This window comes from Microcebus murinus, chromosome 15, assembly GCF_040939455.1.
Source record: "Microcebus murinus isolate Inina chromosome 15, M.murinus_Inina_mat1.0, whole genome shotgun sequence".
Lineage (NCBI taxonomy): Eukaryota > Metazoa > Chordata > Mammalia > Primates > Cheirogaleidae > Microcebus > Microcebus murinus.
Window position 1 is genome coordinate 54,940,647 of NC_134118.1, and position 16,987 is coordinate 54,957,633.

General features: G+C 35.8%; 1 protein-coding gene across 1 annotated transcript in view; it reads left to right on the plus strand.

Annotated features, from left to right (window-relative positions):
- Window positions 1-16,987, plus strand: part of MFSD8 (major facilitator superfamily domain containing 8) — a 37,259-nt gene that overhangs the window by 11,519 nt on the left and 8,753 nt on the right. The window contains exons 3-9 of the mRNA XM_012791096.3: window positions 523-566; window positions 2,822-3,062; window positions 4,096-4,209; window positions 5,891-6,035; window positions 6,785-6,840; window positions 11,302-11,410; window positions 15,793-15,927. Coding sequence (XP_012646550.1) covers window positions 523-566; window positions 2,822-3,062; window positions 4,096-4,209; window positions 5,891-6,035; window positions 6,785-6,840; window positions 11,302-11,410; window positions 15,793-15,927 — 844 coding nt within the window. The remainder of the gene's footprint in view (window positions 1-522; window positions 567-2,821; window positions 3,063-4,095; window positions 4,210-5,890; window positions 6,036-6,784; window positions 6,841-11,301; window positions 11,411-15,792; window positions 15,928-16,987) is intronic.

A 16,987-nucleotide genomic window follows, 5' to 3' on the forward strand; every position in this document is an offset into this window, starting at 1 on the left:
TTTTAGTTGTCTAGCTAATTTCTTTCTATGTTTTAGTAGAGATGGGGTCTCCCTCTTGCTCAGGCTGGAAGCATACTCGTTCTTTATAGCCACTGCCCCCTTTAGGTGATCATTTTCTTTCTTCCTAGTCTTCCCTACAGTCAATTATCCAAACAAAACAGGCTAGAAGCCTAGCACCTTCTGTCTAACAAAGTGGTCTTTCCTGCATTCATTTCTGCTATAAAAATTTAACAAAGCTTTTCATTTACAGTAAAGGCACATGAGTAAGGAGAAATAGATCCTCTGCTTTTAGTGTATTAATTATGATCAGGGACTATAATTGTGTGTTCTTTTCAAGCCTTTAGTATTTATTTTCTTCTGTTAATTAAAATCTCATTCTTTGATAAATCAGGCATTTTTATGTTCATAAATTTGTAGGTTCAGAATGATATTTTAAAATCCATGGTATGTAATTCAAAATTTGTATCTGTAATAGTGATTAAATTATTATAATTATAAATAATCAAGTTTTTCTCTTAACAGGGTTTTCTATTGTGATAATGTCAATATGGCCATATCTCCAAAAGGTTTGTGCATTTCAATCTATTCTTCTCTTAAGAAACTATAGTGGTAGGAGCTCTTATGTAGTTAAACATTTTCTGGAGTCTCTTTGGTATTCTATGGTTAATCTTTATTAGAATAACAAGATAATGGTTTCTCGAAAGAAGCTTATAAATAAGGTGACCATATGCTTTATTATGCAAATCAGAACACTTTTGAAGTGAAAAGAGATGCTATACCAGTAAAAACAGGATTATGCCCAGACAATCCTAGTCAAATGTAGATGTATGGTCACCTACTTATACGCCACTTTCTCATCCCATCACTGCCTCTTCCCTTATAAAATGGAAACTAAACTAAACGTAGTCTGAATTCCCATAATGTACAAATTATATTTCTATAGAATAATGTAATGATTTTCCCATAGAATTAATTTGAGTTATCAGGTATTGTGAAAAGAATCCATAGTATGTGTTTGATGCTGTTAGCACTGGAAGGGGAAGGGGGGTTGACTTGAAGATGTAAATTCAGTAGGTACCTTGACATCAGTTGATCAAGTCCTGTCAATTCTATCTTAAATCTCCAGGAATGAACTTACTAAAAATCAGTGTATAAGTTGGCTATATAATTCATTTAAATATTACAGTTAAAGTTCTTAAAGAGTGTACAGCTGTAGTCCCAGCTACCTGGGAGGCTAAGGCAAGAGGATTACCAGAGCCCAGGAGTTTGAAGCTGCTGTGAGCTATGATAATGTCACTGTACTCTAGCCCAGGCAAGAGAGAGACCCTGTCCTTCCCCCCCCCAAAAAAAAGTTTATTGTGATATGTAAACTCTCTTTAAGTGGTAGAATACTGAATATTCTACCATATGTTATATAGAATACTATCTATGTAGCAAAGAAGAATTAGTAATAGGTTTTTTTTTTGAGACAAGTGTCTCACTCTGTTGGCGGGGATAGAGTGCCCTGGCATCAGCCTAGCTTCACAGCAACCTCAAACTCCTGGACTCAAGCAATCCTTCTGCCTCAGCCTCCCGAGTAGCTGGGACTACAGGCACGCGACACCATGCCCGGGTAATTTCTTCTATATATTTTTAGTCGTCCAATTAATTTCTTTCTATTTTTAGTAGAGATGGGGTCTTGCTCTTGCTCAGGCTAGTGTCAAACTCCTGACCTTGAGTGATCCTCCCACCTTGGCCTCCCAGAGTGCTGGGTTTACAGGCATGAGCCCACCTCGCCCAGCCAGTAATAGGTTTTTAAATTTTTCTTTCCTAAACAAGGTTTAGGTTTAATGAGAGAATTGTCTATCAGCTTTTGTGTTTTGATTATCCTCTTCATGCATTTGACTATTGTGGTGAATTCTAAAAAAAATAGATTTATGGTGCTAATGGCTGTTTAGCTTAGGGAGTAGCATAAGTCTAAAGAATTGTTATTTATAAGAATTCAGAGCCTGGCACAATGGTTCGAGCCTGTGATCCCAGCCACTTGGGAAGCTGAGGCAGGATGATCACTTGAATTTGAAGCTACAGTGAGCTATGATCATGCCTGCACCCCAGCTTAGACAACAGCATGAAACCTCATCTCTTAAAAAAATAAATTAATTAATTAAAATAATAAAAATTAGAATTGTGTGTATAAGAATTAGGGCTGGGTGTGGTGGCTCACACCTATAATACTAGCATTTTGGGAGACTAAAGCAGGAGGATTGCTTGAGGCCAGGACTTCAAGAGCAGATTGGGCATTATAGTGAGATTTTGTCTCTATGAAAAAATAAAAAATTAGCCAGGCATGGTGGCACTACTTGGGAGGCTGAGGCAGGAGGATCACTTGAGACCAGGAGTTTGAGGCTGCAGTGGGCCGTGATTGCACCATTCAACTCCAGCCTGGGTAACAGAGTGAAACCCTGTCTCTAAAAAAATAAAATTTTTTTTAAAAAAATTTAAAGAATAGCTTATATTATTTTTCATGATGTTATTGCTCTACATATAGTGTGATTATCTTTTTAACAAGATTTTTAAGAACCAGAAATTTCTATAACCATTCTAAAAGGTGAAGCTTCCCAAGCATTTTCCCCTTGTGGACAGTGAATTATTAGCACATTTAATTGTATTGTTAAAAGTTTTACTCCCTTTCTATAAGTAATAGTGTTATAAAACTTGTATGTTAGAATGGTTGTTTTTATTTTTTTAGTAGAAAAATTTACATGGTCCGACAAATGTATTTAGGTTTTAAATTTCACTTTTCTTGGATAACAATTCTTAAGGTATTATACTTTCTTTGCAGATTGATCAGACTGCCGATGCAAGTTTTTTGGGCTGGGTTATTGCTTCATTTAGTCTTGGCCAAATGGTGGCTTCACCTATGTTTGGTTTATGGTCTAATTATAGACCAAGAAAAGAACCTCTTACTGTCTCCATCCTCATTTCGGTGGCAGCCAACTGCCTATATGCATATGTCCACCTCCCAGCTTCTCATAATAAATACTACATGTTGTTTGCTCGTGGATTGGTGGGATTTGGAGCAGGTAATATGTTTGTGTATGTATGTTTGATTATTTCAAATTCACATTCATCCTGACATTTATGGCCCTTTCTCACCTGGTCTCATACTTTCTTGATCTCATATTTCACAGTTCAGCATACACATCTCTCATTGCAAATGGACAAATAATCTTTTCTATCATTTTGCATTTGCTCATGATGTTCCCATTACCTGTAGCTTCTCTTCTGTTCCCATTATGCTTCATCCTTCAAGATTCAGTTCAGGTTCGAGCACAGTGGCATGTACCTGGAGTCCAGCTACTTGGGAGGCTAAGACAGGAGGATCTATTGAGTCCAAGAGTTCAGGACCAGCCTTGGCAACATCTTGAGACCCTGCCTCAAAAAATCCAAACCAAACAAACAAAATTTGTTTAGTCAAACAAACTAAACAAAATTCAATTCAAGTTCCACATCTTTGATGAAGCCCTCTTAGTCTACCCTGCCTGTTAACAGATTTTTATCTTCTCTGACATGTCTCTGGCACTTGCTTATAGTCTGATACTGTTTTTATCCTTTCTGACCAACCAGACAATAAACTTGTGTAACTAGAGACAGTTTATAATACTTTTAAATATTTTGTGGCCCCTAGCAGAGTCTCTTGAACATAACAAGTGTTCAATAAAATTTTTCAGTTAAACCATTAATGCCTTTTTAAAAAATTTCTCATGGTCTATGCATAGAGAGTTTGTGACACCTTGAAAATAGTTGTAGCAATCAGTGGGATGCTATTCACTCAGTGCTTTCATGGTATTCTTTAATGAAAAGTTTGATATACTAATATCATCTTTTCATTCACTCAAATCTCTAGTGGTGATTTCATATTACTAAAAATACTATGTTTTATTAATTGATGCATTTGATCAGGAAAAGTAGCTTACATTCCTTGTATGAACATAAAGAGGAAGCAGTGACTATACTGTTGATCAATATTTCTTCTTCTGTATAAAGTCAAATTAGACTAAATTTTAAAAACTGAACAATCTTTTCTTTTACCTTGAATTATTGTGTCTTTTTTAGGAAATGTAGCAGTTGTTAGGTCATATATTGCTGGTGCTACTTCCCTTCAGGAAAGAACAAGTTCCATGGCAAATACAAGTGCCTGTCAAGCATTAGGTTTTATTCTTGGCCCAGGTAGGTGTTCTTCACCTGTCATTGCTTAGATTTGAATTGGGAAAACTATTGAGGCTCAAATGTTAAGTGTAATCCAAGTATAAAACCTCATACCTGAAGGAAAAGGGAGGGAAATTAATATTTTTCATCCAGCAGTGAGGCTAGGCTTATTTTACCTTGATACCTATCCTCTAAATTTAGTACTAATAGTCTTGTTTTACAGTTGAGGATGCCAAGGCATCATTAACGCCTCACACCCCTCCTCAGTTTCCATTACTTCCTTTTATTTAGCCAAAAAAAAAAAAAAAAAAGGCTTAACAGAACAGAATCTAATTCACTATTCATCAAAATTTAATTATTTCAATTTATTAAATAGTATTCTGGAACAAATATAAGCACAAATTTAGAATAATTGAACCTTAATGCCATATTGTAGAGTACATGAAGACATGGTCTGAGTCTTTTTTATTTACCAGTCTACTCTTAGTACCTTGTATAGACTTAGGTTCTCAGTAAGAATTTTTGATCACCTTAAAAGCATTTTAAAGATTATCTCATTTAAACATTTTGTGTTATAATGAGTAAATATAAGCCTGAAGAGATTAGCTGATTTTTCCAATAATAATAACCACTCAACTCTAATATTTATTGAGAGCTTACTGTGTGGTAGACACTGTTCTGGGTGCTTTAGGTATAGTATCTAAATCCTCACTCTGAGGTTATGTGCACATTATTATACAGCCTTTTATAGAATCTAAACTAGGAGAGCAAACCAGTACTGTTCCAATCTAATTTTTGTCAGAAATCCAAATTTAAATGACATTAATATATATAATTTAGGTACCATCTACGCAATAATATGTAAAGTATTTCACTTAAAATGTAATATTTTCTTTCTTATAATGAAATTGATTAAACTTTTATAATTGATTTATGGAAGAAATTGCTTATGGAGATTTTTTTTTTTTTTTTAAAGGAGATACTGGCCGGGCGTGGTGGCTCATGCCTGTAATCCTAGCACTCTGGGAGGCCGAGGCAGGCGGATTGCTCAAGGTCGGGAGTTAGAAACCAGCCTGAGCAAGAGCGAGACCCCGCCTCTACTATAAATAGGAAGAAATTAATTGGCCAACTAATACATATATAGAAAAAATTAGCCGGGCATGGTGGCACATGCCTGTAGTCCCAGCTACTTGGGAAGCTGAGGCAGGAGGATTGCTTGAGCCCAGGAGTTTGAGGTTGCTGTGAGCTAGGCTGACGCCACGGCACTCACTCTAGCCTGGGCAACAAAGTGAGACTCTGTCTCAAAAAAAAACAAAAAAAAACAAAAACGAGATACTGACAAGTTACTTTAGATATAAGCCTTTGTGAATGCATGTAGGTCATGTTTCTCTACCTTTTTTTCATTATGGTCTCCCTAAGGAGGCTTTTCAGAAATTTTTTTCCCTGATCACTGCATCCCATAAAATTTTAGTACCACATCTATCATATATATATTTTGTGTACTATATATATATCTGAGCTTTATATGTAAAAGAGTAAAGTTTTTGTCCCCCCCACCTCACGAACCAATTTTCTTGCACCTATTAAGAATGCAGATGGATTATTTTATAATATTCTAAACCCTATGGTAAATGTCGTTTTAATTTTTTTAGCCTACGCCTGCCATATATTAATTCACCTGTTTGTATTTTATTTTAATAAGTTTTTCAGACTTGTTTTGCACTCATTGGAGAAAAGGGTGTGACATGGGATGTGATTAAGCTGCAGATAAACATGTACACAGCACCAGTTTTACTTGGCGCCTTCCTGGGAGTTTTCAATATTATTCTGATCCTTGCTATATTAAGGTAATTATATAGAAATGACAAAACTGCTTTTGTAGATTGTGAAATTTAATACACTTTTTAATTTTTGGAGTTTAATTATCCTGATGAAATCTGTTTGGTTTTTGGTGTCTATAGTTGTGTTTGTAGTTTTCCATCAGCCAAAGCATGTAGTATTGGCAACTAAAATAATAGACAACCTGATAAATGAGAACAGATTATGAAGGTCTTTGAAAATTCAAGGTTTGGTCTTGATTTATTAACCATATGTTTCTAAGTAGGGGAATGGCATGAAAGCAATGTTTTAAGTAGATTAATGGATTAGTATCAGCCTTAAATACAAAAGTTACTTATATATATTTTAAAAAACTAAAACTACATAAGTTCTGTTACTTTGTTTAGAGGGCTTTATCCAATAGTCTAAACACATTTATAACTAATGTTTAAAATCACTGAAAAAATTAAAAAATGAAAAAACTAAAATCACTGAAAAACTTGAAATACTGATTAAGGTAGATCATGTATGTTTTTGGATGAATTGGGTTTTTTTTTCCTTTTTATTTTACCTATATATGATAATATGATAAGAATTATAACTTCTGTCTTTTTAAGTTTATTGGTTATATGTCCTTGGTAATAATTTCATTACTCAGAAACCAATGAAACAAACTCTGTCAGAATGTGAAAAAATAGAATGCTAGTAATAAATTTAAACCATTTTTCTATTATACTAAGCTTTGCGTAGATAAAATATTTATATTTTTCTTTTTAAGAGAACATCGAGTGGATGACTCAGGACGACAGTGTAAAAATATTAATTTTGAAGAAGGTACTATTAACCTGTTTGAATTACTGTAACATTATCAAAGTGTTCTCATGATTCTGTTTGGTATTTTCTTGGATTTCACTTTTGAGGACAATAAAGTGGGTGACTGGGGAATATCTTCACAGCTGAATGTGACCTAAATTGATTTTTTTTTAAATAAAAAAGCATACCCATATCAGTTATTTGGTGCTCATGATTAACAAAGTTAAAACCATTGCTAAAAATCACTTTATCTTATTTTCAAAGAGCCAATATTCGAAAACCTTTGAGAATTTTGGAATGATTTCAGTAACTTTGCTATCAAATAAATGCATCTTTCTGTTTCAAGCAGTTGTTTAACTCCCGTAAGCATGAGAATAGGTATGGTTTCTCTTTTTAATTTTTTATTCTTTTAGTATACTTTACAAATATACATTTGTATCCTTTAGATCTTCTTTGATTCATATAAGTCAGAGAACCTTGTAAATAGGTATATTTTACCAAATAAGCTATTATTTAAGTATTAATTATGTCTTCCTGGGGGAGTATCCTGCCATATGAAAGAATGCAACTCAATCCTTGCCCTCAATGAGTTTATAAAATTGTGGAAAAGACTATATTATTTTACCAAGTACTTTCATAGCTATTTTATTTAATTTTCACAACAGAAATACTGGAAGGTAAAGTTAAAGGTTGTGGGGTGGTGAGCATAGTGATGAGGAGTGATAGCAAATTTTTGAACATAGGAGAGATATGACAATAGATTCCATGCAGAAGCTAATTCAGATGTGTGAAAGCCTCAACTAGGGCAGTAACTGAGAATGGAGAAGGGATAAATAGGAGTTTGAGATACCCAGTGAAAAAACACTACAGCAGCAAAGAGAAGGTAAGACAAAGGAAGGAAGGGGTAATGAATCAAGTATGGCAAAATATTCTTGAGTCTGGGGGATGGATATATGAGCATGTGTTTGAAAATTTTCAAAACAAAAAGTAAAAAGAAGCCAAGAGCTGTGGCATGTGCCTGTAGTCCCAGCTACTTAAGAGGCTGAAGCCGGAGGATCTCTTGAGTCCAGGAGTTTGAGACCAGCCTGGCCAACGTAGACCCTGTCTCAAAATTAATTAACTAATTAATTAATTAAAAAGAATGAAAGAAAAGAAAAGGCAAGAATGAGAGGTGACAAAGTGCCAGCAGTGGGTATAAACTACTTTTTCTTTTTTTTCTTTTTTTGAGACAGAATCTCACTCTGTTGCCCAGGCTAGAGTGCCATGGCATCAGCCTAGCTCACAATAACCTCAAATTCATGAGCTCAAGCAATCCTTCTGCCTTAGCCTCCAGGGTAGCTGGGACTACAGGCATGCACCACCATGCCCGGCTAATTTTTTCTATATATTTTTAGTTGTCCAATTAATTTCTTTCTATTTTTAGTAGAGACGGGGTCTCACTCTTGCTCAGGCTGGTTTCAAACTCCTGACCTTGAGCTATCCTCCCACCTTGGCCTCCCAGAGTGCTAGGATTATAGGCGTGAGCCACTGCGCCTGGCCTAAACTACTTTTTTTAAAGGTGAAAAATAGGATGCTAACTTGAAGGAGCTATCAGGTCAGGGAATGATGAAGTTAAGAGGGTATGGTTGAGGTGTGAGAAGACACGTAAAAAGCAGTCTTTTAGAAGTTGGAAGGGGATAACAATATAGATCGGTGCTTCATTTGCATTAATGTGCTTAGGAATCATTTGGAACCCGTTAAAATGCAGATTCTGATTCAGTAGGCCTGGGGTGAGGCCTGAGTAGGTTTGCCAGATAAAACACAGTTAAATTTGAATAATGTTTTAGTATAAGTATGTCCCATCCAGTTAAATTTGGATTTTAAATAGATACATATTTTTTATTATAAATATGATCCATACATTTTATGAGACAGTCTTAAATTTCAAATATTACATGGAATGTACTTATACTAACAGTTGTTGTTTATCTCAAATTTAAACTTGACTGGGTCTCCCGTATTTATGTTTAGTAAATCTGGCAACTCTAGTGAGATTCTGAGAGTCTGCATTTATAACAAACTACTACCATGTGAGTTGATGCTGCTGGTCTACAAACCACACTTTGAGTAGCAAACCTCTAGAGCTACGTTGTCCCAATATGGTTGCCACTAACCATATCTGGCTATTTATTTATGTATTATTATTATCATTATTATTTTAAAGACAGGGTCTTGCCCTAACACCCAGACTGGAGTGCAGTGGCGTGATCATAGCTCACTGCAGCCTCAAATTCCTGGGCTCAAGCAATCCTTCTGCCTTAGCCTCCTGAGTAGGTAGGACTATAGGCTTGCACCATCACACCCAGCTAATATTTTTTAATTTCCTGCCACACTAGCCACATTTCAAGTGCTCAATTATGGGTGTATGTGGTGAGTGGCTACTGTATTAGACAGCATAGATAAAAAAACATTTCCATCACATCACTGTTCTATTGTACTTCACTGTTCTAAAGCACAAATGGGAGTGAGTTTAGAAGAGGCATCTGTTTTCTTTCATGAGATATCTAGGCACTTCAAAATAATTTTTATAAAATCATTTATAAATTTCAATAAATGTTTGGATAAAATGCATCTAGTAAAAAACTTCCATAATTGTTTTAATTTTAAAGATACTCAAATTTAAAGAGCTTATCATGGGATAGGATTATATTTGCCAATTACATAGAATTGAATCAATATATTAATATAGTCTTTTCTAAAATTCTTATCATTAGGATACCTAGTTAATCCTCACAGTCTAGGATGCAACATTTCTGAGATTCCCCAGTGAAGCCAGCACTGGGTAGAGGCTATAGGAAGCTAACCACGTATTATGAAGCAAACTCCAGTCTGATTTGGGGCAATTTGATATTTGATTTGAAAGAGTAAAGACTGGCTTCCAGATGGCGATTAAGTATCAGCATGGTCTATCCAATAATACAAGGGCCACAAAAATCAGAGCCCATCCCTGGAAAAGGATTCAGACAAAGGTGATCAATTCTTTGTGTGTGATTAGAAAGGAAGGTCTTAGCCTTTGCTGAGTGTCCTAGGTGCTTAATTGCCCCAAAGTATAGCAGATTATTTTCACATATGCTTATTATTGGAGGAGGAACTTCTAAAGAATCCTGAGATATAAAGGCAGGCACTATTATGAAAAAAATCATAGAAACTTACTGCACATTAGGAAAATCATACTCTCCCCCCCTCCCACTGCCAGTACACACATATTCAAAGACATAAATGAACACATTCTTGTAATACCTACCTGGGGTTTACTCTGAATAAGTAGATAAATTACAAAACAGCATGATGGATATGTATGAGTAGATGTATATGTCTGTGTACTTTTCAGCTTTACTGAGAATAGCTTATATTGTGTGTGTACCTTAACTACATCATTCAAGATGAAATGTCAATACACTACTTTGCCCTCCTAATTTATAAAATTACCATCAAATCCTGATTATTTCTTTGCAGAAATATAAATGGTAACCTAAGGACTTTTAAAAAATTTTTACTTAAGATGTGTTAGTAATAAGGAATTTTTTTTTTTTTTTTTTTTTTGAGACAGAGTCTCACTTTGTTGCCCAGGCTAGAGTGAGTGCCATGGCGTCAGCCTGGCTCACAGCAACCTCAATCTCCGGGGCTCAGCGATCCTACTGCCTCAGCCTCCCGAGTAGCTGGGACTACAGGCATGCGCCACCATGCCTGGCTAATTTTTTGTATATATATTTTTAGTTGGTCAATTAATTTATTTCTATTTTTGGTAGAGACGGGGTCTCGCTCAGGCTGGTTTCAACTCCTGACCTTGAGCAATCTGCCTGCCTAGGCCTCCCAAAGTGCTAGGATTACAGGCGTGAGCCACCACGCCCGGCCTTAAGGAATTTTTTAATGGTGATAAGAACAGAGGGATTTATTTTATTTTTCTCTTTTTTTAAAAAATGCAGCTATGCTTGGAAGAAAACAGGGATTTTTACTAATACTAATTTAACGTAGCATTGAAATTCCAAATATATATCCATTGAAGTGAATCATAGAAATGGAGCTGATTTAATAAACTATTTGAGTTCTTCATGAACCTCTTATAAATTTAAGATTTAGGTAATGTCAAAAAAAATCTGCAACTGAAATTTAAAGCCAATGTATTTAGTATGATAACACTATATTATAGAATTCTGTAAAATGCATTCTTATTTTGGATTGAGAGACACCAAATAGAAAATAAGTGTGAGTATTTCTTGAGATAATAGGATTGAAATATATCTCCTGGGAAGAAAATTTACTTTAAGTGCCATTTTAAATTATTTCTGTCATATAAATCCTTTTTCTGTTAAACTACTTTGAAGCCTAAAAATGATTTTAAGTGTTTGTTCATAGAATTTGCTACATATAATTTCTACATTTTATTGCTGTAAGAAAAATTACATGTATAGGTAATATAATTTTTCTCCTATTTACATATAGCAAGCACAGATGAAGTTCAGGTTCCCCAAGGAAATATTGATCAAGTTGCTGTTGTGGCCACCAATATTCTGTTTTTTGTGATTCTATTTATCTTTGCTCTTTTTGAAACGTAAGTTTTTTTCTGTCTTCATCTAAATCAGATTATGTATTCACCTGTATTTCATTTCTTAATGAACTGTTAAGTAGACAGATAGATGTAAAACCTTATGTAAGTCACATTTTTCTTATGATGTAAAAAGTATATATATGTTTTATAATTTTTATTCTTTGTCCTTAATCTTATTACCTTATCTTTCTTTTTATTTATTTATTTATTTTATTTTAGCGTATTATGGGGGTACAAGTGTTAAGGTTACATATATTGCCCATGCCCCCCTCCCCCCTTGAGTAAGAGCTTCAAGCATGTCCATCCCCCAAATATTGCACACCTTACTCATTGTGGTTGTATATACCCATCCGTTCCTCCCCCTTCCCACCCTCCCAACACCCGATAAATGTTACTTCTATATGTCTACTTAGGTGTTGATCTGTTAATACCAATTTGCTGGTGAGTACATGTGGTGCTTGTTTTTCCATTCTTGAGATACTTCACTTAGTAGAATGGGTTCCAGCTGTATCCAGGAATATACAAGAGGTGTTGTATCACCATTGTTTCTTAAAGCTGAGTAGTATTCCATGGTATACATATACCACATTTTATTAATCCACTCATGAATTGATGGGCACTTGGGTTGTTTCCACAGCTTTGCAATTGTGAATTGTGCTGCTATAAACATTAGAATGCAAGTGTCTTTTTCATAAAGTGACTTTTGATCTTTTGGGTAGATGCCCAGTAGTGGAATTGCTGGATCAAATGGTAGATCTACTTGTATTGCTTTGAGTTATTTCCATATTGCTTTCCACAGAGGTTGAACTAGTTTGCAGTCCCACCAGCAGTGTAGGAGTGTTCCTCTCTCTCCGCATCCACGTCAGCATTTGTTGTTTGGGGACTTTTTGATAAAGGCCATTTTCACTGGAGTTAAGTGATATCTCATTGTGGTTTTGATTTGCATTTCCCTGATGATCAGAGATCTTACTTTCTTATTAAGGAATGTTTCACTAATCTTTCCTGCTCTCATCTACGTTTTATGATAAATACAGTCAAAAAACTTTAATTAGTGTCATGATTTAATTAACTTTGAGCTATATAATTCCTATTTATGCATACAAAGTTCAGTCTATCAATTTTAACTCTAACCCTGATCTTGAAAAGAAAACTAGTATATTGCAAAATCTCTGCCTTGTGCAGGCTTTATTGACCTTTATTTGTCATATGGTCCTTTTATTTATAAAATACTTTTCATTAAATTATAAAAATAGTACATTCTTGTAACAGTTCTAAAGACTACAACTTTATTTCCATATCCACTCCTTTCCATAGAAGTAACCACTGCTAATAGTTCAGTTTGTATTTTTGCAAACATTTTTGCTGAGCAACTATAAGAGTATGTGTGTTTGATGTTTGTATTTATTCAACTAATATAGACTATGTGATAAATATAATTTGACAACTTTGTTTATTCCCTTATGAGTACATTGTGACTTTTTAATGTCAGTACATGTAGATTTGGTTGATCTTTTTAATTTCCAGATTATTGAGATATATGAAAGTTTCAGCTCATCTGATTTTTTGGGTGTTTTTTAAATTGTAAAATATATGTAACATCAAATTTACCATTTTAACTATTTTCAAAGTATACCATTCAGTGGCATTGTGCAACCATGACCACTATTCATTTCCTGAACCTTTCATCATCCTAAACAGGAACTCTGCATCCACTAAACAATAACTCCCCACCTTTCCCCAACCCAGGCCCTGGTAACCTCTGTTCTACCTTCTGTCTGTATGAATTTGCCTATTTTAGGTACTCATATAAATTGAGTTATACAATATTTTTTTCTATCTGCCTTATTTCACTTAGCATGTTTTCAAGGTTCATCATGTTGTAGCATGTAGCAGAATTTCATAATGTTTTATGGTAGAATAATATTCCATTATAGCTAGATACCACTTTTTTTTTTTTTTTTTTTTTTTTTTTTTTGAGACAGAGTCTCACTCTGTTGCCTGGGCTAGAGTGCCGTGGCATCAGCCTAGCTCACAGCAACCTCAAACTCCTGGGCTCAATCAATCCTCTGCCTCAGCCTCCTGAGTAGCTGGAACTACAGGCATGTGCCATCATGCCCAGCTAATTTTTTCTATGTATTTCTACTTGGCCAATTGCTTTCCTTCTATTTTTAGTAGAGACAGGGGTCTGGCTTTTGCTCAGTCTGGTTTCAAACTCCTGACCTTGAACGATCCACCCGCCTCAGCCTCCCAGAGTGCTAGGATTACAGGTGTGAGCCACAGCGCCCGGCCAGATAGCACATTTTGTTTGTCTATTCATCTGTTATGGATATTTGGGTTGTTTTCACCTTTTGGCTATGGTGAATAATGCCTCTGTGAACACTGATGTACAGGTATAAGTATCTGTTGAGTTGCTTTCAATTCTGTATACCTAGAAATGGAATTACTGGATCATGTGGTAATTCTGTTTAACTTTTTGAGAAACCACCTAACCATTTTTTACATGAGCTCATCTGATTTCAAACTTTTTTTTTTTTTTTGAGACAGAGTCTCACTTTGTTGCCCAGGCTAGAGTGAGTGCCATGGCATCAGCCTGGCTCACAACAACCTCAATCTCCGGGGCTTAGCGATCCTACTGCCTCAGCCTCCCAAGTAGCTGGGACTACAGGCATGTGCCACCATGCCCGGCTAATTTTTTGTATATATATTTTTTAGTTGGTCAATTAATTTATTTCTATTTTTTTTTTGTTTTTTTTTTTGAGACAGAGTCTTGCTTTGTTGCCCAGGCTAGAGTGAGTGCCGTGGTGTCAGCCTAGCTCACAGCAACCTCAAACTCCTGGGCTCGAGCGATCCTTCTGTCTCAGCCTCCGGAGTAGCTGGGACTACAGGCATGCGCCACCATGCCCGGCTAATTATTTATATATATATATCAGTTGGCCAATTAGTTTCTTTCTATTTATAGTAGAGACAGGGTCTCACTCTTGCTCAGGCTGGTTTTGAACTCCTGACCTTGAGCAATCCGCCCGCCTGGGCCTCCCAGAGAGCTAGGATTACAGGCGTGAGCCACCACGCCCAGCCTGATTTCAAACTTTTAAATGGTATTCTTTTAAAAAACATATTCTAAATGTAAATCTTATTTTGCAGTCAGTTGATATTAGGAGATAGAATGTAGGAAAAGAAGCTCAGCAAGGAAGGAGACAGTCATAAAGGAAGGGAGACAGTCAGAGGTAGGGAGAAAAATATGTATTTAATACATTCAAAGGTAGGGATGGAAGAGACTGAGGAAGAGTAAAAAAAATTCAGTAGGGGCCGGGCGCTGTGGCTCACGCCTGTAATCCTAGCTCTTGGGAGGCCGAGGTGGGCGGATTGCTCAAGGTCAGGAGTTCAAAACCAGCCTGAGCAAGAGCGAGACCCCGTCTCTACTATAAACAGAAAGAAATCAATTGGCCAACTGATATATATATATAAAAAAAAATTAGCCGGGCATGGTGGCACATGCCTGTAGTCCCAGCTACTCGGGAGGCTGAGGCAGAAGGATCACTCGAGCCCAGGAGTTTGAGGTTGCTGTGAGCTAGGCTGACGCCACGGCACTCACTCTAGCCTGGACAACAAAGTGAGACTCTGTCTCAAAAAAAAAAAAATTCAGTAGGTTCTAGTAACTTAATAGCAGTAACAGTATTGCATTGAAAAGAGACCAATTTAATCCAAAACGTAAAAATGATTAGTTATGTTAGAACGATAGGAGTTACAATTGGTTCGGTTTGTTTCTTTTCCTATTTTTCAGACTTTTTGCAATGTGGCTATATTAGTTATATATTAAACATTAAAAAATAAAAATATGGGCTGGGCGAGGTAGCTCACGCCTGTAATCCTAGCACTCTGGGAGGCCAAGGCCGGTGAATTGCTCGAGGTCAGGAGTTCGAAACCAGCCTGAACAATAGCGAGACCCCATCTCTACTACAAATAGAAAGAAATTAATTGGCCAACTAATATATAGAAAAAATTAGCCAGGCATGGTGGCGCATGCCTGTAGTCCTAGCTACTCGGGAGGCTGAGGCAGCAGGATTGCTTGAGCCCAGGAGTTTGAGGTTGCTGTGAGCTAGGCTGACGCCACAGCACTCACTCTAGCCTGGGCAACAAAATGAGACTCTGTCTCAAAAAAAAAAATAAATAAAAATATGAATAGGCAGACTTAGTTGCTTATATATGTAACAACAAAATGCGTTTAAAATGTATTCAAACTTTTGCTTATATAGGTCTGATGTCTGTTAAAAGGGATGCAAATTCTTAAATGTGTAGGTATCATTACTAAAGTTTATATTTCACTTTACGTATAACAATTACAAAGAGGTAAATACGAGTAATTTCTTTTTTGTTTTTTTTTTTAGCATCATTACTCCATTAACAATGGATATGTATGCCTGGACTCAAGAACAAGCTGTATTATACGATGGAATAATACTTGCTGCTCTTGGAATTGAGGCAGTTGTTATTCTCTTGGGGGTTAAATTACTTTCCAAAAAGTAAGTTATATATTTTTGGTTTTGTTTCAAGTCTATTTTTTTTTAAAGTAAAACTTGAAAGAGAACTAACAATGCAAATGATTGGGCTAATAAAAATAATTTAAAGCTTTTCTCTCATTATGTATTATAGTCCTTGATAGTTTGCAAGCATATTTAAAATTTCCTCTGGCATTTCTTTGGTAAAGCAAAATATCTTACAAAGCAAATTATTGTCTCCTTTTGTATATTATGCATACCTTGTATATTATGTTTTACTTAAAGTATTCTTAAATAATATTTCATAAAACCTTGCTTTCTTGTATGATAATATATGTTATGTAACAAAAAACATTCAATGGTTAAGTTTGGAAAATTCTGGTTAAGATTACCAAACCTATTTATTCTACAATTTCTAAGTCTTCAGTATATGTACCCTATATCATGATCATGGCAAATACAGTTTGTAGCATTTCTCAGTTACTTGACCACAGAACCCTTTTTTAAAATGTGCTGCTTGATTTTAACTCTTTTCAATTTATTTTTTGTTAAGAGGGTTTTTTTTTTTTGTTTTTTTGTTTTTTGTTTTTTTTTGAGACAGAGTCTCACTTTTGTTGCCCAGGCTAGAGTGAGTGCCGTGGCGTCAGCCTAGCTCACAGCAACCTCAAACTCCTGGGCTCAAGCGATCCTCCTGCCTCAGCCTCCCAAGTAGCTGGGACTACAGGCATGTGCCACCATGCCCGGCTAATTTTTTGTATATATATTTTTAGTTGGTCAATTAATTTCTTTCTATTTTTAGTAGAGACGGGGTCTCGCTCAGGATGGTTTCGAACTCCCAACCTCGAGCAATCCGCCCGCCTCGGCCTCCCAGAGTGCTAGGATTACAGGCGTGAGCCACCGCGCCCGACCGTTAAGAGGGTTTTTAAAATTGATATATAATATATTTTCAGGGCATACGTGATCATTTGACATATTCATAGAATGTGTAAAGATCAAATCAAGATAATTGGGACATCTGTCACCTTAAATATTGATCTTTTCTTTATGTGTGGCACATTTGAATTATTCTTTTCTAGCTATTTTG